Here is a 23,666-nt window from a genome sequence, read left to right as displayed (position 1 = left end):
TAAATTCATGTTTTTCAACCTTTTTACACTTGGGGAATAGTGAAAATATAAATATTTCGGGACTGCTGAGGCAGAAATCACCCTGAGCATAAGCAAATTCGACTAAGATTATTGGGTCTATAATCTTCATATAACATCAGGTTGGTTAACTCATTCGTGGACCAGTCTGGAGACCAGTGGTAGAAAAACACTGATCTGATCTAAATGATAGCTTTCCACTCAGTTGTGCATTCATTGGTTGCTTCTTGTGTGTGCCCTGACCATCGATCAAACCTGAAATCTTGACGTATAGGGATGATGTCCTAATGAACTGAACTAACTGGCTAGGGCTGGAGGTTTTGTGTGTTTGTTTTTTTTTTAAATATGAAATATCATTATCAATTCATTATAAAATGGTCTTAGTAATATGAAGATACAGGGTACAAATTTTAACCTCAACTTGGCCGCTGGATTCTAACAGGCAGAACCAGATTTGAAAGGAGAGATGAATGCAGTGAGGAACTGAAAATGGAGGTGGAAATGGAAGGGTTAGTGTGTTCGGAATTTGCCATGAAGTGAAAATGGATTAGGAGATTAGGCTTGAAGTGCATTCAAGTTAACCTAAAATTGAAGCTGGGGTAACTGGGAATCGGGGTAGTTGTCTCGAAGTTGATTAAAGCAAAGGAGTTAACCATTACAGCTGTTGAAGATATGAAGAGGAACCTATAAACAGTTGAGGCGGATTCTAAAGCATTTCCCCCTCGATTATTAAATGTGTGGCCAATTATATATACTTGGGGGGGTATTTTTCTATTTTTTTATTATGTATTTATTTATTTATTTAATTTATTGACTTTTAGAGGGGGGGAGAGAGCGAGAGAGAGAGAGAAAGGGGAGGAGCAGGAAGCATCAATTCCCATATGTGCCTTGACCAGGCAAGCCCAAGGTTTTGAACCGGCGACCTCAGTGTTCCAGGTCGACGCTTTATCCCACTGTGCCACCACAGGTCAGGCCAATTATATTTTTTATACAGAAGTAAAGTAACAATTACTTTTGTCAATCTAGGTATCCAGTATATTTTTTAAAGATAATAAGTAGGTATGCACCAACATTTTTTAAAAGTATAATTGGGCCTGACCTGTGATGGTGCAGTGGATAAAGCGTTGACCTGAGAACGCTCAGGTCACTGGTTCGAAACCCTGAGCTTGCCTGGTCAAGGCACATATGAGAGTTGATGCTTTCTGCTCCTCCCCCTTCTCTTTCTCTCTGTCTCTCTTCTCTCCCTAAAAAAGCTGAATAACATTTAAAAAAAATATATCTTTAAAAGTATAATTGATTCTGAGAGCCCTTTGGCATACAGTGGCTTAGTCCCCTTCTGATTAATAAATATGCCAGTGAAGATATTTTTTTTTGTTTGTTTTAAAATTTTTAAATGTACTTGTTGATTTGGGAAGGGAGAGAGAGAGAAACATTGACTTGTTGCAAACCTGCCACCCTGGCATATCTAACCTGATACCTACCCGGCCAGAGCCCCAGAGGAGACATGTTTTAAATTTTTTTTTTAATATATATTTTAATTATTTATTTATTTATTCATTTTAGAGAGGAGAGGGGGAGAGAGAGAGAGAGAGAGAGAGAGAGAGTAGAGACAGAGAGAAAGAAGGGAGGAGCTGGAAGCATCAACTCCCATATGTGCCTTGACCAGGCAAGCCCAGGGTTTCGAACCGGCGACCTCAGCATTTCCAGGTCGACGCTTTATCCACTGCACCACCACAGGTCAGGCCATGTTTTAATTTTTTAAAAAGGTTTTAGTTATTGATTTCAGAGGGGAGAGAGAGAGAGAAGAGCAGGGGGAGAAGCAGGAAACATCAACAAGTAGAAATTGCTCCTCTCATGTGTGCCCTGACCAGGCAAGTCTGGGGTTCTGAACCATGACCCCAGCATTCCAGGTCAACGCTTTATCCACTACATCATCACCATAGTCAGGCCCCAGTGGAGACATTTAAAAGTATGTATATATATCATAGCCCTGGCCAGTTCAGATGGTTAGAGCAGTGTTTTTCAACCAGTGTGCCATGATACATGATCAGGTGTACCGTGGGGAAATTAAACATGGGTCCCCAAACTACGGCCCGCCGCCAGCCGCCTCTATCCGAACATAAACATTCCCCTCACAATCCCTCCAGCTATCAGCGACAGGAAGAGTGGAGGCACAGGGAACGCTCACTGACTAATCACCTTCTAGGATTCATCCCGATCACTAGAGATGAACCAATAATAGGCCGCCTCTCATCCACACCCAGGAAGGTCCCCGCTCGGGCTGCCGCACACTTGTCATTGTGTGGCCGCAGCGAGTAGTTGAAGCTGCTACTCCTCCCCATGGTCCCGATTTCTAATCCTGGTCAGGACTGGAGGTAAATATTGCCACCACTAGATGAAGCTTCAGCCTCAGCTGGTTATGTCTATCCTGATGGTGTATATAGATATTTGACCTTTTTCTTTTTAAAAGAGGCCCCGCAGAGGATGATATACAATGCATCACAATGTTATCTATATTGTATATGGCCTCCTGAAGGGTCATCTTCTTAAAGAGCTCAAATCTCTATATACACCATCAAAACAGACAGAACCAAGGCCCCTGCACCCAGCTGACCATGGGATTTGAGCCCACAACCTCAGGGAGAACTCTAGTATTTATCAGAATACTTACCTAGAAAGCAAACTTCTCAATCTGACAGTAGAGATGCTCTGAGGACTTATGATGTTACACAAGTACCCAACGTTTTCTAAAATTGATTTTGTCCAGTCTCTATATCAGGGGACCCCAAACTACGGCCCACGGGCCACATGCGGCCCCCTGAGGCCATTTATCCGGCCCCCGCCGCACTTTTGGAAGGGTACCTCTTTCATTGGTGGTCAGTGAGAGGAGCATAGTTCCCACTGAAATATTGGTCAGTTTGTTGATTTAAATTTACTTGTTCTTTATTTTAAATATTGTATTTGTTCCCATTGTTTTTTTTTTGTTTTTTTTTTTTCTGAAGCTAGAAACGGGGAGAGACAGTCAGACAGACTCCCGCATGCGCCCGACCGGGATCCACCAGGCACGCCCACCAGGGGGCGACGCTCTGCCCACCAGGGGGCGATGCTCTGCCCCTCTGGGGCATCGCTCTGTCACGACCAGAGCCACTCTAGTGCCTGGGGCAGAGGCCAAGGAGCCATCCCCAGCGCCCGGGCCATCTTTGCTCCAATGGAGCCTCGCTGCAGGAGGGGAAGAGAGAGACAGAGAAGGAGAGGGGGAGGGGTGGAGAAGCAGATGGGCACTTCCCCTGTGTGCCCTGGCCGGGAATCGAACCCGGGACATCTGCACGCCAGGCCGACGCTCTACCACTGAGCCAACCGGCCAGGGCCTTCGTTTTGTTTTTTTTTTACTTTAAAATAAGATATGTGCAGTGTGCATAGGAATTTGTTCATAGTTTTTTTTATAGTCCGGCCCTCCAACGGTCTGAGGGACAGTGAACTGGCCCCCTGTGTAAAAAGTTTGGGGACCCCTGCTCTATATAGAGAGAGTATTTGTCAAATTGATTTGAACCCACAACCTTCCTGAGGTCACCAGCTTGAGTGCGGGCATATCTGGTTTGAGCAAAAGCTCACCAGCTTGGGCCCTGGCCGGTTGGCTCAGCGGTTAGAGTGTCGGCCTGGCGTGTGGGGGACCCGGGTTCGATTCCCGGCCAGGGCACATAGGAGAAGCGCCCATTTGCTTCTCCACCCCCTCCTTCCTCTCTGTCTCTCTCTTCCCCTCCCGCAGCCGAGGCTCCATTGGAGCAAGGATGGCCCGGGCACTGGGGATGGCTCCTTGGCCTCTGCCCCAGGCGCTAGAGTGACTCTGGTCGCGGCAGAGCGACGCCCCAGAGGGGCAGAACATTGCCCCCTGGTGGGCAGAGCGTTGTCCCTGGTGGGCGTGCCGGGTGGATCCCGGTCGGGCGCATGTGGGAGTCTGTCTGACTGTCTCTCCCCGTTTCCAGCTTCAGAAAAATACAAAAAAAAAAAGAAAAAAAAAAAGCTCACCAGCTTGGACCCAAGGTCGCTGGCTTGAGCAAGGGGTTACTCGGTCTGCTGAAGGCCCACGGTCAAGGCACATATGAGAAAAAAAGAATAAAAACCTCGAACCCACAACCTTGATGAAAGCTCCAGTATCTATTAGCGGGACTGTATATATGAGGGGATACATGGGACTGTATATATGAGGTTACATGGGACTGTATATGAGGGGATATTACGTGGGACTGTATATGAGGGGATATTACGTGGGACTGTATATGAGGGGATGTTACGTGGGACTGTATATGAGGGGATGTTACGTGGGACTGTATATGAGGGGATGTTACGTGGGACTGTATATGAGGGGATGTTACGTGGGACTGTATATGAGGGGATGTTATGTGGGACTGTATATGAGGGGATGTTATGTGGGACTGTATATGAGGGGATATTACGTGGGACTGTATATGAGGGGATGTTATGTGGGACTGTATTTATAAGGGGATGTTACATGGGACTGTGTATACAAGGGATGTTACATGGGACTGTATATATGAGGGGGTTATCCTTTTTTATTTAACTTTTTTTAATAAATAATTTATTTAAACTTTAAATAAATTCTAACAGAGAGTCATTTTGTGTCATTTTGGTAGGTGGTGCGCCCCAGGATTTTGTAAATGTAAAAAATGTGCCGCAGCTCAAAAAAGGTTGAAAATCACTGGGTTAGAGCATCCATCTGATAGGGAGTCTGTTGTTGGTTAGGGCACATACAAGAATCAACAGATGAATATGTAAATAAGTGGAACAACAAATTGATGTTTCTCTCTCTCTTCTCCTCTCCTGCAGCCATGGCTCGATTGGAGCGAATTGGCCCTGGGCACAGAGAATAGCTCCATGGCCCCAGCCTCGCGCTAAAGAAGGGCTTTGGTGCAATGGAGCAATGCCCCAGATGGGCAGAGCATCGCCCCCCTAGTGGGCACGCCGGGTGGATCCCAGTCAAGGTGCATGCTAGATTCTGTCTCTGCCTCCCCTCCTCTCACTGAACAAACAAATAAAAACAAAGGCAATGATGATGCAAAGTAAAGTGAGGAAAAGATGGGCTGGGGGCTGGGGGTGAGGGCTGGGGACAGACCAGTACTGGCAAGGACAGCGAAGTTGAGAAGTGCTGACTTAGGAAACCAGGTGTGGTCCTTAGCCAGCCCGCGTGTCACCCAGCAGGATCCGCTTACTGCACTTCCTTCAGGGGCTATGTCCTGGTTTCGCTCTAGGTTTCCGTAAACGGCAAAAAGATGTGTTGTGACTGCAGTGAAACTGCCGTGGAGCAAGGCAAAGGGCTTGGATTGCCGAGGCGAGTCTGAGCAGCCCTGACCCGAGCCCACAGGGCGTGAGCCAGGCCCGCGTGAGTGGGCAGGGGGGCGCGGACCGCAGCCCGAGCCGAGGCCCCTGGGCTGGAGGGGCGCGGGGCGGCCCGTTTACCCGCGCGCGGGCTCTTTAAGGCGGAAGCACGTGGCTGCACCGGGGGCCTCGGCTGAGCTGCGTGCCTGCGTGGCCATGGACGTGGGCGCCGACGAGTTCGAGCAGAGCCTGCCTCTGCTGCAGAAGCTTGTCATGGGCGCGGACTTCGTGGGTAAGGCGTGGGGACTGGGCTGGGAGAGCCCGTGGAGGGTCCAGCGTGGGCGGGACAGGGCGGAGAGGGGAGGCCCAGCTGGGACAGTCGCTAGGCCCGTGGGTGGCTCAGAAAGCCCCCCCCCCCCCCCGCAAGGACCGAGAGATTTCCTCTCGGCCTGGGCAGTGCGGTGTTAAGTAGCGGTCACCCCCTCGGCCCGCAGTGGCCCAGGTGGAGCCGAGTCCACGGAGCTGGGACTGGGTAGCCTGGCGTGTCCTTGGTTAGGTTTCCAACGTTTTTCCCCTAAGGTGACCAATCGTCCTCCTTTAGGGAGGACAGTCCTTCTTTTGTAAGTTCTGTCCTCCCTCGAAAAGTGTCCTCCTACATGTCCTCCTTTTTGACTTTGGAAGACTAATCTTGTAAATGTCCGTTTTCCCATGCAGAGTTGATCCATTGCATGTGATGTGACATATTTGTTCTTCTTTTTTTTTTTTTTTTGTATTTTTCTGAAGCTGGAAACGGGGAGAGACAGACAGACTCCCGCATGCGCCCGACCGGGATCCACCCGGCACGCCCACCAGGGGCGACGCTCTGCCCACCAGGGGGCGATGCTCTGCCCCTCCGGGTGTCGCTCTGTCGCGACCAGAGCCACTCTAGCGCCTGGGGCAGAGGCCAAGGAGCCATCCCCAGCGCCCGGGCCATCTTTGCTCCAATGGAGCCTTGGCTGCGGGAGGGGAAGAGAGAGACAGAGAGGAAGGAGGGGGGGGAGGGGGGGAGAAGCAAATGGGCGCTTCTCCTATGTGCCCTGGCCGGGAATCGAACCCGAGTGCCCCGCACCCCAGGCCGATGCTCTACCGCTGAGCCAACCGGCCAGGGCCGTGATGTGACATATTTGTATCTAAATGAGTACTTTTTAAAATAATTATTATTAAAAATGAATAGGCATGTAAGCATAATTACAATATAAAATATTGCAAATGTTTTTATTATGCATTTATCACATTATAGTGTATTACTATTGCAATGAAGAAAATGTTTATTTGCAATATTGTTTTCTTCAATTTATTTTTTGTCCTCCTTTTCATTGTAAAAACGTTGGTCACCTTACTTTTGAATTCACTTGGCTTCTTGAACACAAGAAAAGTGAGCCAAATAGTTTGCCACGTGCAGCCTTTATAGCATGCAGAGCGGTGGCAGTGGTCTGTCCTGGGGACTCATCGTCTTTTGCCTTCCGGCAGGTCTGGACATCGAGTTCACCGGCCTCCGTACTAACCTGTCTGAGCCCCAGCAGATTAGGTAAAGTGAAGGCTGCCTTAGAGCCGAGCTAGAGAGGCACTTACTTGTGCCCCGCTGGGGGGCATCCTGCCCAGACCTATGTTGTTTCACAGCAGGCACCTGGGGCCCTGGGAGGGCAGGGCAGGGCAGCATTTTGTGGGGGCATCTGGAGACCTGGCCTTTGTCCACTGAACCTCCCCAGCTGTAAGAAGGACCAGGGGCTGAGAGGTGTCGGTCCTCATGCCATCTCCTGGCCTGTGGGGTGAGATGTCTGTTTTTTCACAGTCTTTTTGACCTGCCATCAGAGTGGTATCTAAAGACCCGTCCCAGTGTTCAGCAGTTTACAATCTGTCAGATTGGTGAGTTTGATCTTCAGCCATTTGTCATGAGTTGCTAAGGGAGGTACTTTTATTGTCTTTGTGTTTCCTACTGACCAAAAGCTCTGACATCTTTGGAAGAGCTTGGCTGTCATTTTGTGTGCTTGTCTGGTTTTTGGTTGTGTTATGCCAGTCGGACCTCACACTTTGGATCGAGCAGAACTCAATTTAGCAGCAACAATTCCACGCCTAAATAAGTTAAGGAATTTGTACCCTCTTTCAAGGAAAAAAAAATGTATGATTTTTTGTTTAGAGAAAACATACAAACAAGATCATACGACACACATTTTGTTTTGCATCTTTTTGTTTTCGCTAATGGGGTTTAGAGATCTTTCTGTATCAGCACAAGCAGATCTCTTGATCATTTTTAACAGTTGTATTCCAAACCACGAATGTATCTATTGACTCAGTTTCCTAATGATTCGTACTTTGGTACCATTTGTGTGTAATGAAATAAGATTGCACTGTCTCTCCTATTTACACATTACTTTTGCGAGTACTTCTAGCAGTGCAGTTGCAGAGTTAAAGAGTATGTGTTAAAGTATTGCTCTCTGTTGCCCACCTCCTCCTCCTCCTCCTCCTCCTCCTAACCATCCACAAAGTTGACAGTGACTCACACTAACAGCAGTGAATGTGCCTGCTTCCCTCACTCACGCTGGTTATCACTCTTAAGTTTTTTTTGCCCTCTTAGTAGAGGAAAAATGATGTAACTATTACTCTGCTATACACTTTCAATTCAGAGTCAACAAACATTTTCTGTAAAGGGCTATAAAGTAAATATATTAGGTTTTGCAGGCCATATGGTCTGTTACAACTACTCAGCTTTGTCATTGTTTATGGGAAATCAGCCATAGATAGTACATAAATGAATGAGCATGGATGTATTCCAATAAAACTTTCTTTATAACAACAGGCCTTGGCAGATTTTAGTGATCCTTGCTTTCCTTGTGAAGGATGGTGAACATGTGTGTGTGTGTTACTCTTTTATTTTTGTTCTTTGCTATTTCTGTTGTGGTTGCTTTACCTGATTGCGAGACCTCTCTGAAAAGTATGAGAAATAGCTATGTTTCTATTGTTCTTCCCTGCCATGGAAGTCATTTCCACTTTGTGTATGGTCTTTTTATTTTTTAAACAATATAGACATTTTAAAGCAATTAAATATATAAATTGTCATGGTTTTGGGTGTTTTCTCTGGCTAGTTTTACAACTATAAAAATGTCCATTTAATTTTACTTATGTGTTTGGAAAACCATCCACCATTAACATTTTAGTAATTTCAGTGTGAATTACAATTTGACAGCACTAATGTTTTGACTCTGTCTCCTTCTCCTCATTCTCTTCCTCATTCTCATACAGCCCATATTTCTAGATGCAAAGTACTGTTCAAAATGTTTCGTTTTAGTAGTTAACTTCTGGTAGCTCTTCTGTGGTGCTCATTCCCGCTCCTGTCATTCTTCTAGGGTTGTCTGTGTTTTCCAGTATCGAAGGAGAGTCAAACAAGTATGTATAAAGACCTTTTCACACCACGTGGCTCTGGCCCCTTCATCTTCTCCACCTGCTCCTCCCAAATTCTGTTTCAGGCTCTGAACCGCTTTGGCCCTGGACGCCCCTGTTCTCCCCTGCTTCTGTGCCTTCACTTGCTCAGTCCCCTGCAGACCTTGGCTTGTCCTTCAAGCCTCTTGAAGCAACACCTGTTCTGGGGGCCTTTCCTGACACCCTGCCCTGCACCTTACGCACTCCTTGCCCTGTGTCCATCGTCTCCTGTGTGCATCTGCAGAGTAGTAATGAGCACAGGGTGACACTGAGGGGGAGGTCACTCCTCAACACCACCAGAAAGGATGCTGGGTGGCAGTCCCTCTGGGCTCTGGATGGGGGGGTAGACTCTTTCTTCCAGGGCAGGATCTCTGCCTTTTTGAATCGACTCCCCGCCCCGCCCCTGCCAGGGCCAGTCACAGTCTTGGAAATAGCTGACATTCAAATACTTCTCAAGTGCAAGAAGTGTCCACTCTAAAGCCTGTTCTGAGCCAGAGTTGTAAAAAATGATTTTGTCTTTTTCTCCTTTTGTTTGTTTGTCTGTTTTTATAGGTACGTAGCCCATTCATTTAACTTCTTTCTCTTCCCTACAACATTTGGGATTTTGGACTCAGAATTCTCTTTCCAGGCTTCTAGTGTTCAGTTTTTGAATCAGTATGGCTTCGACTATAACAAGGTACAGCACTGGGGGGGGAGGGGGGGGTGTCTGGTCCAAGCGGCCTTGAGCCCCGTTTCCTTCCCCTTTCGTGTCCCTGTGGAACCCAACGAGGAAGGTTTTTTTCACTCTGCTCCCCAGCCCAGGATGACACTACCAGGCTGCTGTTCTCTTCTGTCTTTAGTTTCTCAAGAATGGCATCCCTTACATGAATGAGGAACAGGAGAAGAAAATCAAACACAGCATCCTGACCGGGAACTGGAAAGTGCGCAGGTAGAGTGTGTTTCTCTGGGCGCGTGGTGGGTTTCCCTGGGCGCGTGGTGGGCTTCCCCGGGTGCGTGGTGGGTTTCCCTGGGCGCGTGGTGGGCTTCCCCGGGTGTGTGGTGGGTTTCTTCGGGCGCGTGGCGGGTTTCCCCGGGCGCGTGGTGGGTTTCCTCACGTGCGTGGTACATTTTCCCCGGGCGCGTGGTGGGTTTCCCCGGGTGCGTGGTGGGTTTCCTCACGTGCGTGGTACATTTTCCCCGGGCGCGTGGTGGGTTTCCCCGGGCGCGTGGTGGGTTTCCTCACGTGCGTGGTACATTTTCCCCGGGCGCGTGGTGGGTTTCCCCGGGCGCGTGGTGGGTTTCCCCGGGTGCGTGGTGGGTTTCCTCGGGTGCATGGTGGGTTTCTCCGGGCGCGTGGTGGGTTTCCCCGGGCGCGTGGTGGGCTTCCCCGGGCGCATGGCGGGTTTCCCCAGGTGCGTGGTAGGCTTCTCCAGGTGCGTGGTGGGTTTCCTCACGTGCGTGGTACATTTTCCCCGGGCGCGTGGTGGGTTTCCCCGGGCGCGTGGTGGGTTTCCCCGGGTGCGTGGTGGGTTTCCTCGGGTGCATGGTGGGTTTCTCCGGGCGCGTGGTGGGTTTCCCCGGGCGCGTGGTGGGCTTCCCCGGGCGCATGGCGGGTTTCCCCAGGTGCGTGGTAGGCTTCTCCAGGTGCATGGTGGGTTTCCCCGGGCGCGTGGTGGGCTTCCCTGGGTGCATGGTGGGTTTCCCCGGGTGCATGGTGGGTTTCCTCATGTGCGTGGTACATTTTCCCCGGGCGTGTGATGCGTTTCTCTGGGTGCGGGGTGCATTTTTCCGGGTGCGCGGTGCATTTTTTCCGGGTACCTGGTGGGTTTCCCCGGGGCCCGTGTTCTTCCACCCTTCCTGTGGGTGGGCATGCTCCCTCAAGCACATGGAGACCTGGCACTGTCCCCTCCAGCTGGGGTGGCTTCTGCGGCCTGTGCTCAGTCACACAGACAGGCTCAAATTGCTGGTGATCCCACTCTCACGCCTGAGTGGGGAAACCTCTTGCTGCACTATCCTCGATGAAGGGAAAGGAAAAAAGAAAAAGAACTGACTCTTCCATTGGTGCTCAAAGAAGCAGGGCCTCCACTCCAGGGCTGGGCTGGCGGCAGGGGAGAGGGCCCTGTTGAACTTACTTTGAGAGGGTGTGTTGGCCTTCAGAGTGGTCCTAGGGAGTTTTCAGGGGTATCACATGGGCAGCCTTGGCTCTGCCAGTTACAAGGCTCAATGTGGATGGATATGTCACCTCAGGTGCTAGATCCTGCTGTGTTCCCCGAGGGCAGGATTTCTGCCTTTTACCCTTCGGCCCCCAGGGCCAGTTGTCATGCTTGAGAATCCTGACCTACTGTGGAGCTGGGGCAGGGGTGACGGGGTGACCGGGTGGTGAACAAGTGCGCATTGTGTGCCAGAAAGGGCCAGGCCACCTGGTCCCGGCAGGCCCTGCTGTCAGATGTCTGATTTTGAACAAGTTATTTACAGGTTATTTAAGCTCTTTGGGCTTTAGATTTGTGCCTTTGTCACCAAGGGGGTTAAATCAGACAGCTTTTTTAACTCTGGAACTAAGTTATGGTTATTTGGTCCAGATCATTATCTTATGTGATGTTGGAGGCTGGTTTTTTTGTTTGTTTTCCGCCTTTGTTTGCAGTTTTTACATAAAAATGTAGCTTTTTGTAAGGGGAAAAACAGTTTGAGTTTTTAACCTCCTGTTATTTTCAAATGTTGGCAAAAGACCTTTCTGGATCTCAAAATAACGTTGTGTTCTTATGTTTCTAAGACAGGAGAAGATGTACTTAACTGAAGTTCCTGTCTTTTCCTTATTCTGCCAGATGGTGCTTTTTTTCACCTCTGAAAGCAGAATTAGGAAGACAGGCCTGACAATAACGTGTAGTGCTGGCCAGCTCCCAGTACTTTTTCCTCCGCTCGACCTCGTGATGCAGAGAGGGGTGGAGCGTCCTCCTGTGGACATATGGGAGAGGATAGACCAAGTGCTGGCTTCCCGTTGCAGAAGGAGACTTGGGGCCAAAAACGGTCCTTTTGGGGTCTGTTTTCTTGCCGGATTCGCAGTGTTTAAACGGCAGCCCTCGTAGCCACAGCCATGCTCACGCCATGTCATGGTCCTGCTGTTTTTCTCCAACATTTCCGTTCTCATGTGCCCATTTTCAGTTTTCTGGATAAAGACCGGATCAAGGTGGTGATCGACGTGGTGACGCGGTGGCTGACCCTGGCAGAGGAAGGCGACTCGATGACCCTTCCTGGTATCACTGGTAGGCAGGAGGCTCCCCGACCTGGGAGCACTGGTATGGTCACTGTCACTGTCACATACCCGCTTCTTCCACAGCTCCTGGGGCATACGCTCAGCAGATGCGTGGTCCTTGTGGTGAGATAAAGCTCTGAACTCAATTCAGATGTGGGAAGCTGATTGACCTATTCTGAGTTTTAAGGATGAGGAGGTGAAGTTCCATTCAGAGCCGTCCTTTTACCCCAGCTCTGGGTGTCCTGTGTACTTTTGTTTATTTTTGTTAATCCCTGAATATTCCTCCCACAGTGCAATGTAGAATTACAGTGATCTTGCCCTAGATTAGTGGTTCTTAGGCCTGGTCTGTGGACCCCAGGGGTCTCTGAGACCCTTTCCAACAGGTCCATGAGGTCAAAAGTATCGTCACAATATCGCTTGGCTACCAGCCATTGTCACTGTGCCTTTGGCACCAATGGTGTCAGAGCACAGGTGGGCGAACCTGTCAGCACCAGGGCACAGACTGGGGAATAGCATCAACGTGCTGGTAGTCAGTGTCATCTGCCACCAGTTACTCTCAGTTCTAAAAAAAAATTCTATTTTACTTAACTTCCTTGAAGAAGTGATAATTATTAATTTATTTTTCATTGATTGAATTTTAGAAAGAAGCTGGGGGAGCAGGTGGAAGAGAGGCATTCATTTGTTCCACTTAGCTCTGCATTCACTGGTCGCTCCCTGTATGTGCCCTGACTGGGGATGGAACCTATAACCTTGGTGTTTTGGAATGACGTTCTAACAGCCTGAGCTAACTGGCCAGGGCTGAAGTAAATTCTTATTTTTATTAAATCTCAACCTTTGCTCATCATGTTTCATATTCAGTGTGTCAACATGAGTATGTAAAACAGTAAGCAGGCATAGGGCATTGCTGCTGCGTACCAGGTTCAGTGGTGTTGAGGGAAAGCGCTTGTGTAAGTTTTTAAGTTGAGAGCTGAATTAATTCCCTTTTTCTTCATGGAATATTGCTATTATTATTTTGTATTTTTCTGAAGTGAGAAGCTGGGAGGCAGACAGACTCCCGCATGTGCCCGACCGGGATCCACCCGGTATGTCCACCAGGGGGCGATGCGCTGCCCATCTGGGGCGTTGCTCTGTTGCAACCAGGGCCATTCTAGCTCCTGAGGCGGAGACCATGGAGCCGTCCTCAGCGCTCGGGCCAACTTTGCTCCAATGGAGCCTTGGCTGCGGGAAAAGAGAGAGAGAGAGAGAAAGAAGAGGGGGAGGGGTGGAGAAGCAGATGGGTGCCTCTCCTGTGTGCCCTGGGCGGAATCAAACCCAGGACTTCCACACTCTGGGCCGATGCTCTACCACTGAGCAACTGGCCAGGACTGGAATATTATTTTTACTTAAAGGAAATGACTGGTTATTTTTGATTCGGATATTTTCAGTTATTTTCTCAAATGAAAAAAAATGAGTCTATTTCTTCAAGTATTTGCTAGTGATAACATTGGAGTTTGTAGTCAAAAGTTTGAATTTTGGAAAATTCGAGTCTGCCTCTGTAATCTTGGCAGCCCCCCAGTGCTGAGCCCTCTCTGATGAGGTCAGTGGCCATGTTTGCAAGTGTCTTTTGTTGTCGTTCTATAATGAAATGTGTGAATGTTGGAAGCTCTGTGTAACTTGGCAAACCAGTGTTTTCCAAATAACCAATGCGTAATGTTACAAAACCTGGGGCAAAAGTAAGTAGAATGGGTTTATTATTTTAAAAGAAAACTTGACAATTTAAATTTCATGTATAGTTTTCATTTCTAATGTGGTGGCTATCAAAAGCTATCATTCATGTACAAGAAGACTCTTTGGGGGGGTCCTCAGGTGAAGAGGGGGCTCAGCTTCTGGCATCTCAGCCTCTCTCAAGGAGACGGTGGGCTGCCGTCCCGGGGTCTGTGGGGGTTCTGGGTGAGCCTTGTGTTTCCCGGCTGTAGGCTTCCAGGCCTCCAAGGTCCAGCTGGTGCTGAGGAATGCCCTCCCCAACATCTGGACAGTGCCGGGGGACCAAGGGGTGAGTTCTGACCTGGAGCGGAGCGCCTTTGCCCCTCCGCGATCGCGCCCGTTCAGCCCAGTTGGCGAAAGTGTCTCTTCCTCCCTCCGTTTCCCTTCCCTGCTGAGATGAAGAACCACTTCTCTGGCCCCCATTCCCAGGACTCGGGGACCTTGTGTCCCCTTTCCCTTTCAGGTGATAGTGCAGAAAGTGAGCCAGCGGCACCGCCACTATCTTGAGAACACCTCCTGCCAGGCCGAGCCCCACTGGAAGGAGAAGATTCTTCTGTCTGCAAGGGGTTTCTCTGTGTTCTTCCAGATGCTGGTCAAAGCCCGGAAGGTAGGGGGGAAAATACCTCTTTTTCTCGGTCTGCAGCTGTCTTTTGTATCTCTGGTTCTAACACTGGTGGGACCTCCAACAATAAAATAAGATTCCTTGCAATAAATGATGATCCCTTCTGGTTGATTACTGGCTTGATGGGACGAACTTGCTTTCACCAAATCACGTTGGGTTGGTCTGAGGAGCGCCTGTCCATATGAGTTGTTACTCTTTGCTCCTTTCGGGCACAAATAGGCGTTTTTGTACTAACTGACCTAGAACTGCTTTGTGGACCTGAGAGTTCACCTGCTTCACTGTTTAGGTTCCCAGGGTGGCCCCAGCCTTCCATTCCTCCTGCTCACTGCTCTTCTTTTCTGGGATTTAAGTAATTAGGCTACTCTTCATGGGGGGGGGGGCAGAATCACCACGTGGTCATAATCACAGTGGGTTCTAAAGCTACACCCTTTGCAAGGGACTGTTAGTCTGTGGCGTCTGTTTTTATTTTTACTTTTAAAGTTCCATTTCACTCACCTGTCGATTTCCTCCAAGTAGCCCTTAGTGGGACATAATATGCTGATGGACCTGCTGCATCTCCATGAGAAGTTCTTCCGACCCCTCCCAGGTAGGGGCAGGCCTGCCATTGCTGTTTCTTTGAGCTTAGTTTGCCACCTGGCAGGGGATTGGCCCAGAATCCTGCTCCTGCAGGAGTTGCTACGTGCACAGCCCTCTCTCGGGTCCGCATGTTTCTGCAGAGGTCAGGCGCATCTGTGCCGTTACCGTTTTCCCAGAGATAAAGACCAGGGAACTCGCTGGGGTGTGTGTGTGTGTGTGAACATTTGAATTGACACGCCTTCCCCCTGACAGAAGGTGTTCAGTGTCATTGAATAAAACTTGGCAAAGTCACAACTGTGTGAGGGAGACAAGCCACCTGTAATCTCAGTTCCGGTCCTGACCCTTTGCCTTTCCTGTTGTGAGTTCTTAGGTGTTTGACCACACTGTGTATATTCGATTTTATGGGCTGTCAGGGCTGAAAACCCAGGACCTTAAGCCCCCCCCACCAAAAGCATTTACGATGTTATTAACGTAACAAATGTGATTTTAACGGCTGTGTGGCCCCATCCTATGCCTGTGCCATGCCTTTCCATGCGGGGTGTCTTGTTGGACGTACAGCCATAGAGTGTGGCAATTAGAAGCATGGACTCCAGAGCACACTTGAGTCCTTATTCCCCCCTTGTTATAGGGGTGTTCTTGAGCAGGTTATGTTAACATACCTCGTCTCAGTTTCCTTGCCTGTAAAGTGGGGGTGTTCATGGTACCAGCATCACAGGGTTGTTTGCGATTAGCTGAACTAGTAAATACATAGAAAGGGGTGGGCAGGTTCTAGGAGAGATTTCCCCCAGAGACGAATGGACAGAACCACCTCAGTTTGAACATATTGAGAGAATGGCAGGAGATGAGGGGTAGAATTAGTGATCAGCACTCACTAGAAAAACTAAGCAAACGGCCAAACAGAAGGGCTGGAAGAACAAAGAACAAAAACCGTGCCATTATCACAAAGAAAGGAAAGGAAGGAGAAGTCACCAGAGAATCGAGCCTGCACAGCGCCCGTACTGGTGGTTGCAGAGACGGGTACTGGCCGTGGGGTGGGAGGGGGCTACTATTTTACACAGTGGGAAGTGCACAGTCCAATGCCTAACACTGGGAAAGCACCGATCTCATCGATCGGTGTCAGTGTGGTTTAGAAATAAGGCAGTAACATCAGTGGAGGCTGTTGCCTTTGAGATAGGAAATGGGAAGGTAGTAAGAAGACCAGAGCACAGTGTTTTGGGTTTGTTTTTTGCAGTAAACCTCCTTGCATGCAGGTGCAATTTTGATAAACATTCATTAGTAGTTCAAAATTGTTATCAGGGCACTTTATTCTTATTATAATGGGTTTAGTTGATTTTTCTCTGAACAGTCATTTACAAATGGTGATTTCATCTCTGGTTCTGTTGGCTAGATCAACATTGCAAACCGTGTTACCCTTCATTGGCAATAACAGTGTCCTGAATTTAACGGAAAACTGTGTGGCTTTCACTGTTACAATGGCGGTGGCCGGTTGAACTGAGATTTGGAAATCCTCCACAACTAGGAATAGGGTTGTTTTCCGTTCCTACACTTGGTCTTAGCCACAAGGCCGAGAAGCCGTGGGGTGTCAGTCCCTGTTTTGTTTTATTGATTAACCAGTTGGTGACAAGTTGGGTTGGAGAACTTTCCTTCTCATGTCTGACTTATTCGCTCATGGCTCTCTGGCCTCTCCCCTCAGAAAGCTACAGTCAGTTTAAGCTGAATATCCACGACCTGTTTCCTGTCCTCATTGACACCAAGAATGTGACAAAGGACATATGGAAGGTAAGGAAGGAAATGCTTTCGGTGAAGGGGTGCTTTGTTTTTCCCGGTAACACAGCTCTCTTTTAAAAATTCTTCCTTGAACCTTTTTCTTGTATTTTACAACCAGTATCAGTTTCCTTGTCTACTTTTAGCAACTCTGGGTCCTTCAAGCTTATGTGTGATTTTCTTTCCTTGCCTCATTCAGATTCCCATGTTGGACTGACATGTGTATGTAGCTCAGGTGCTTATTTAGATGCGACAGCAGAACTTGTTCTAGAGCTTGATACATACCTAGTGTTTGCAACATGCTTAAAAAGCATGGGGGGAGGGGTCCCCTCTTGAAAAATGTTGAGGAAACATCTTTACTGAGGCTTAAGGTCCTGGGTTTTCAGCCCTGACAACCCACGAGAACCACCTGGGACACTAAATCCTGACACCCGGGCTCCGCCATCAGCTTTTCTGGTTTAGAGGGACATGGGGTGGGGCTTCTGAATCTCCTAGGTGACTTCTGTTGTGCATTTGGGGAGAAGCACCCAACTGGTTTAAATGCTGCTCAGAAGTGGAACTGAGGAACAAAGAAAGAGGAATTGGATCAGTGTTTGTAAGCCTTAAGCCGATCTCCTCAAGTTAATGATTCAGAAAGGCGCCGCAACAGTGAGAATGGGCTGCTTGGTACACCTTTGCCAGAGACGTGCGTTCTCTCGTGTTTCACGTGTTCCTACCTCTGATGCGGAGGTACCAGGCTGCGCAGTGATGCTGCTGGTCTCCATGGAGCTGTGTCCTAGGGGGGACGGGGGTGGGTGGGGCTGATCTCAGGGAACCGATGGGGCTCCTTTCCACACAAGATGAGACGAACTCTAGGACATGAAGAGCTGGCATTGCCCAGGGCCCTCTGGTCCTTAGATTGCCTGTCCTACCTAGGTGTCCTTGCTCTGGGCCTGATGCCTGGGAGTCCCGTGTTTCTAGAACCCCTCAAATACTTGTCTTTGGAAGAAGATAGTAGTATGAGTTGCATTTGTGGCAGCTTTTTCCTTGCTTAGGTCATTGGGTCCCTTATAGGAACTCAGTCCAAGGACACTAGGTTCCCTGGCATCCTAAATAAGGAATAAGGACAGGTAGGTTGGAAAAGAAAGAAGAGGGTGTGGGAGTTAACATTTCTCCAGGTCATTTTTAAAAATTGATTTAAAATTTTTTAATTTGAATTTTAGAGAGAGGAGGGGGAGAGAGAGAAACTTTAACTTGTTCCGCTTATTTGTGCCGTCATGGGTCGATGACTGCATGTACCCCGTCCAGGCCTCGAACCGGCAGCCTTGGCTTGTCGGGATGATGCTTCGACCCACTGAGCTGCCCGGCCTGGGGCCTCCAGGTCATTTTCGTGGCCATTTGTTTATTACCTGAAGCAGATAATAAACAACAGCACGAATATTTTATTCTCCCTAATTTGTTTTCCATAATGATAGGAGCTGAATTTCCCGAGGGTTTCAAATCTTTCCGAAGTCTATGAGGTCCTGACCAGGTAAGGAAGGATTGTTGGGAGCTGCTTCAGGAGCGGGTGTCTCCCTCGGGCAGTTTGTTTCCCAGGACACATTGGCAGCGGCGGGACACCTACCGCTGGGGGTGCTGCTGCCGTCTGGTGCACAGAGGCCAGGACACGGAACAGCCCCCAGCAGGGCTCTCCGGCCCAGCTAGGGGTGCTGCTGCCGTCTGGTGCACAGAGGCCAGGACACGGAACAGCCCCCAGCAGGGCTCTCCGGCCCAAGGTGTCACTGGTGCTGAGGTTGGGAAACCGCCCACAGGGGAGGGCCTGGTGAAAGCGCCTCCGTGTTCAGTGATGTGCTGTTTTCCTGTTGGCCGGGGTTTTATTTTTCTTTGCATGTGTTTCCGATAACTGGAGTAACAAGCTCTGTGAGAAGAGGGTGGGGTTTTCTGTTTGTTTTTTCTTCTGAACCCAGAGGTTTCTTTTGGCCTAACGCTGTGCCGGGCAGAGCAGATGCACAGGTAACACTTGCAGGAATGAACGATGCCGACCCCGAGGGGAGCCCTGACGTTCGGAGCGCTCTGTTCACACCTCGGGTGGCGCTCGTGTCCCAGGCGGCTGTGGCCATCGCTCCTTGCTGTTCGGACCCCGGGGCGGAGCCGGCATCAGGTTCATCTTGGTGCCCAGGCTGAGGTTAAGCATCTGCTAGATGCTCACAACCCCCGGTTCAGTCCTGAGCCCACGGTTCTCTTTCACCTGTCCTGTTGCCTAGTTACCAGGGCCTATTTGCTCAGGCCTAGCTGGTGCCTTTTTTTTTTTTTTCATCTTCTTCCTGTGAATATGTCTCGGTGTCGAGGACGTTTTTTTTTTATTTTTTTTGTATTTTTCTGAAGCTGGAAACGGGGAGAGACAGTCAGACAGACTCCCGCATGCGCCCAACCGGGATCCACCTGGCATGCCCACCAGGGGCAACGCTCTGCCCACCAGGGGCATTGCTCTGCCGTGACCAGAGCCACTCTAGCGCCTGGGGCAGAGGCCAAGGAGCCATCCCCAGCGCCCGGGCCATCTTTGCTCCAATGGAGCCTTGGCTGTGGGAGGGGAAGAGAGAGACAGAGAGGAAGGAAGGGGGGGGTGGAGAAGCAAATGTGCCCTGGCCGGGAATCGAACCCGGGTCCCCCGCACGCCAGGCCGACGCTCTACCGCTGAGCCAACCGGCCAGGGCCTCGAGGACGTTTTTAGTGACATTAACTGAAGATGAGGCAGGAAGAACCAGAGGGAATATTGTTAGTGACTAGGCTTTATCCTGTTTCTCTCCTCTCACAGTGACTTGAATCCCACCAAGAATTCTGGGCCAGTGATCACTCACTCAAGCATGTGCGGGAAATACGGTGCGTGTTTGCGCGTGCTTGCTCGCTCCCCACAGCTGACAAAGCATGGGGGTGCCAGAGCAGAGGCCAGGCCTCCCTGGGCGGCAGGGTGTGTACAGGGCGGCTGGGATCTCCACCAGCATCCTGGGCTGTGCTCCCTGTGACCCCCTCATTCGACAGGGGCCACCCTGGAGGCATCAGAGGTCCCTGGCAGGGGTGGGAGGTATCCCCTCTGCATGGTGGGTGGTCTGTCTGGAAGCTCTCAGCTCTCCGCTTCTTCCTCCTGGGGGTGCTCATGCTGCCGTGGGGAGAACCAAGGTGGTGAGGGTGGGATGGGAAGGGGAGGGTGTCCACGTCTCTGGAGGAAGGACAGTTGGAGGAGTTGGAGGTTGTGTGTGCATGGCCAATGCAGTGTGCAGCTGGGGCAGGGAGGGGGGCGTGCTCACAGCCCACAGGTGGGGGTTAGGGGGAGACTCCTTTCCTCTTGTGTTCTCATCACTGCTTGACCCTCTCTCCTGCTTCTGCAACGATGCCTCAGTCGAGACAAAGTACCCCCATGAAGCAGCGTATGATGCCTTCCTCTGCGGCTCAGGTGAGAGTCCCTGTCCTCTGGTTTGTGCTGACCCTGCCATCCCATTGACTTCCGGGCGGGTCGCACATGTAAGATGGCGCGGGCGCCTGCGTGTTTTGATAAGGTGACCAGGGGGGGCCTGGCTGTCTGTTACATTTCTGGCTCCCCCCCTCCCCCCAGTTCTTCTGAAGGTGGCGCACCTGCTCCTGTGGAGAACGCACGGGTGAGAATCCCTGCTTTCCATCCTGCGGTTCATCCTCGCCGGAAGCCAGGAGCTCCGGGCTCCCTCGGCCGTCCCAGCGAAGGGAGGACGCAGAATGTCACTGTGTGAATGCAGCCCCTGCCGGGTAGCAGCTACCTCCCCGGGGTGGCCTCGCCCCACCACGCCTGTGCTGGCCCCGGCCCCATCTCTTCCTGTCTTGGTGTTGGGGAGACCCAGTGTCAGGAGGCCTCCCACGATTCTCTGAGCCTGTCACTGTTTGTCAGCAGAGGGGTCCTCAACCACGTGGGAGCTCTGCGTTGGCTAGGGCTGTTGAGGGGCCTTTCTGAGATTGGTCCGTGGGGGCAGCACACCGACCCGAGCCCAGGACTGGTGAGGGGGTGCGGGGAGAGTTGTCCGAGGCAGCACCTCCCGTTCCGTCCCCGGAGCCCTGGCCTCTGCTGGGAACACGGGCACGACTGCCTGTGTGCTGAGTGCTCTGGGGCTCTCTCTGCCCACGCAGTGCCGGCTCGGTGCCCGTGCCCTCCTTTGCCCTGTACCTCGATGTGCTGGCTGTCTACGTGAACCAGGTGAACCTCATCCGAGCGGGGGTCCCCAAGATCGTGAGTACCCTCCATTTTGCTCCTTGCCCTGTTCAGAGGCTGTCCTGGGAAGCAGCCCGGTCCCCTGGGGTATCTTAGGGGTCCTGGTACTAGCCAGAATCAGTGTTGAAGAGGGTGCTCACACGCCACTCAACTTCCTGTTATTTTTTTTGTCTTCCTGCCACAACCAACATGGGACCCACTCTCCTTCCTTCCCACTTCCCTCTCAGCCCAGACGGAGCCTTTCCTAGTTTATATCAGGATTTCAAACCAGGTGGGTTGTCAGTCGGAGAGGTGGAACTGTTCTTCTGTTCTCCCTGCCTTTCAGAACTTTGCTGGTCCGGATTATCCCAGTATCCGACCCCCTGTCCTCATCCTCAGTGTCAGGAGGTGGCCCAGGGTCAGCGAGCAGCAAGTCTATCGCGAGTTCCATAATCTCTGCCAATTCGATGTCCAGCGGTACACGCGGAACCAGTTCCTGCTCTTGACCAATAAGTTTAAGGAGTAGGTGCCCCGGCGCGAAGCCGCCCCGCCCCCTCCCGGCCACCCGGCCTCTCGGAAGGCACCTGGCGCCGTGCCTGACCCGAGAACGCTTCTTTTGGCAGCGTTCGGAGCGTCCTGAAGGCGTACAGATGCCACCCCACCCTGCAGGTGGCCCCCTACCGGTACTGGAGGCACTCCCCGGACATCAGCTGCCTGTTACAGTGAGTGACGGGACCCAGGCTGCTTGTCGCACTGTCCCTGTGGCCCCGGCGTGGTCTGAGGCGAGCACAGCTCGGTAGCTGATGAGTATTGTGAAGGAGTCGTGGACAGGTGTGGGGCACAGAGCGTTAAACAGGAATGTTTGACAGACGGTTACTGAGCATCTGCTGTACTGGGCACTGCCGTAGGTTATAGGGCGTCAGCGAGCAAAACGGAAACTGGTTTTTTAGAGAGAGAGAGACAGACAGACAGGAAAGGAGAGAGATGAGAAGTATCAGCTCGTTATTGCGGGACTTCAGTTATCAATTGCTGCTCTTATTTGCCTTGATGGGGGGGGGAGGGCTGCAGCTGAGCCACTGACCCCTTGCTCAAGCCAGTGACCTTGGGCTCGAGCCAGCGACCTTTGGGCTCAAGCTGGTGAGCCTGCACTCAACCCGGCGACCTTGAGGTTTCAAACCTGGGTTCTCAGAGTCCCGGGTCGTTGCTCTGTTCGCTGTGCCACCGCCAGTCAGGCCAAAACCTGTTCTCCTGGAGCTCGCTCTGCAGTGGGAGGTAGCAGTAAGTAAACTAGTGAGCTGCAGATCTTTTAGGTGACAGGTGCTCACTAAAAACGAGGGCAGTTCACGAGGTGGGAGTGGGAGGTGTCAGGGTGGGGAGGTTGCTGTTGAAAAAGAATGAGAGGCCATGTGTCCGGGCACAGGCGGTGGCAGGGCATGGGCCCTCGAGTGGGGGGTGCCCAGTGCACCGAGGAGCAGAGAGAAGGCCACAGTGAGGGGGGGGACCAGTAAGGAGACGGGGCCAGAGACGTAAGCAGGTCCCCAGCACATGGAGGGCCGCGAGCAAGGGTTCTGGGAGAAACCACGGATAGTCGGAGGTGTTAGCAGAGGGATGTCCCATGGCTCTGTGTTGAGACAGACTGTGGAGGACACAGGTTGGGGAAGAGATCTGGAAGTGGTACCCAGTCACAGTCGGGTTGTGGCTTGGACTGCTTGGTGGCAGAGCGGGGGCAGTGAAGGTGGCATCACGGACAGCCCGCAGCAGAGTCGAGTCTGCATCCAGGGTGTCGGGCTGGAGCATCAGGAAGGGCGGAGGGGCCGCGAACGCACTCCGTAAGGCTTTCCGGTGCCAGCCCTGCAGACGCGGCATTGCCGAAGAACATCGGCTCCTGGGCAGCCCTTTGTCCTGTGCCAACCTCTGATGTAAATCGCGAGGAAGGTTGACAGCTCTGTGCCCCAGACCCGTGCTACCTCGGGAGGCAGAAGTTTGTTGCGGGCACTGGGGACTGCGGTGAGAGGAACTACAACATTTGTGTGCACAAAGTCGGGAGGAAAGGGGTGTGCTTGTGGGTCAGAGCTTTCAAATCTGCCCGCCCCTCATCCTGACCAGGCAGTGGCGCCGTGGACAGATCTGCCCGCCCCTCGCACACGCCGCCCGCACCACGCATACGTGGCCCGCCCCTCGCACATGCGGCCCGCACCACGCATACGTGGCCCGCCCCTCGCACACGCCGCCCGCACCACGCATACGTGGCCCGCCCCTCGCACACGCCGCCCGCACCACGCATACGTGGCCCGCCCCTCGCACACGCCGCCCGCACCACGCATACGTGGCCTGCCCCTCGCACACGCAGCCCGCTCACGCCTCTGGCCTGCTGACCCATGTTGTTGTCTTGCAGAGTCTGTGGCATAGTCACCACCTGGGCCCTGGTCGCGTTTGTCCTGGGAAGACGCAGCCCCTGACGCTGGGGGGCGGCCTGCGGTGTCTCCAGCCCGGGTCCGGTTCCTGTCAAGCGTATCCTCCTTGCAGGTGGATCTGCCTGGAATCCACGAGGAATTTTGTTATGTTTTGAACAAGAAATTCTGTAAATCTTATCAATGATAAAAAATATTTTTGGATTGGGTACCTTTGTGGCCAAAACTTTTCTATCGATGATTGGGGAGAAGTCACCCCCTCCGGGAATTGAACGTCCCAGAGTGTCACCCAAGCTGGTGAGCCCACACTCAAGCCAGCAA

The 23,666-nt window shown here is 51.4% G+C and overlaps 1 protein-coding gene across 1 annotated transcript; it reads left to right on the top strand.

Moving 5' to 3' along the window:
* Nucleotides 1–5,568: 5,568 nt before the first annotated feature.
* PNLDC1 (PARN like ribonuclease domain containing exonuclease 1) lies at nt 5,569–23,447 on the top strand. Its single transcript, XM_066371701.1, has 19 exons — nt 5,569–5,644; nt 6,862–6,919; nt 7,184–7,257; nt 8,736–8,775; nt 9,361–9,484; nt 9,648–9,736; nt 11,947–12,047; nt 13,993–14,069; nt 14,244–14,387; nt 14,919–14,988; nt 16,672–16,757; nt 18,197–18,252; nt 19,537–19,601; nt 20,119–20,172; nt 20,332–20,374; nt 20,874–20,973; nt 21,281–21,456; nt 21,558–21,656; nt 23,330–23,447. Exons 1-19 carry the CDS (start codon nt 5,569–5,571, stop codon nt 23,391–23,393), a joined length of 1,596 nt encoding a protein of 531 aa, XP_066227798.1. The 3' UTR covers nt 23,394–23,447.
* The last annotated feature ends 219 nt before the right edge of the window (nt 23,448–23,666 follow it).

The sequence above is a fragment of the Saccopteryx leptura genome, chromosome 3 (genome assembly GCF_036850995.1).
Source record: "Saccopteryx leptura isolate mSacLep1 chromosome 3, mSacLep1_pri_phased_curated, whole genome shotgun sequence".
Classification (NCBI taxonomy): domain Eukaryota; kingdom Metazoa; phylum Chordata; class Mammalia; order Chiroptera; family Emballonuridae; genus Saccopteryx; species Saccopteryx leptura.
This window is presented reverse-complemented; position numbering and strand designations above follow the sequence as displayed.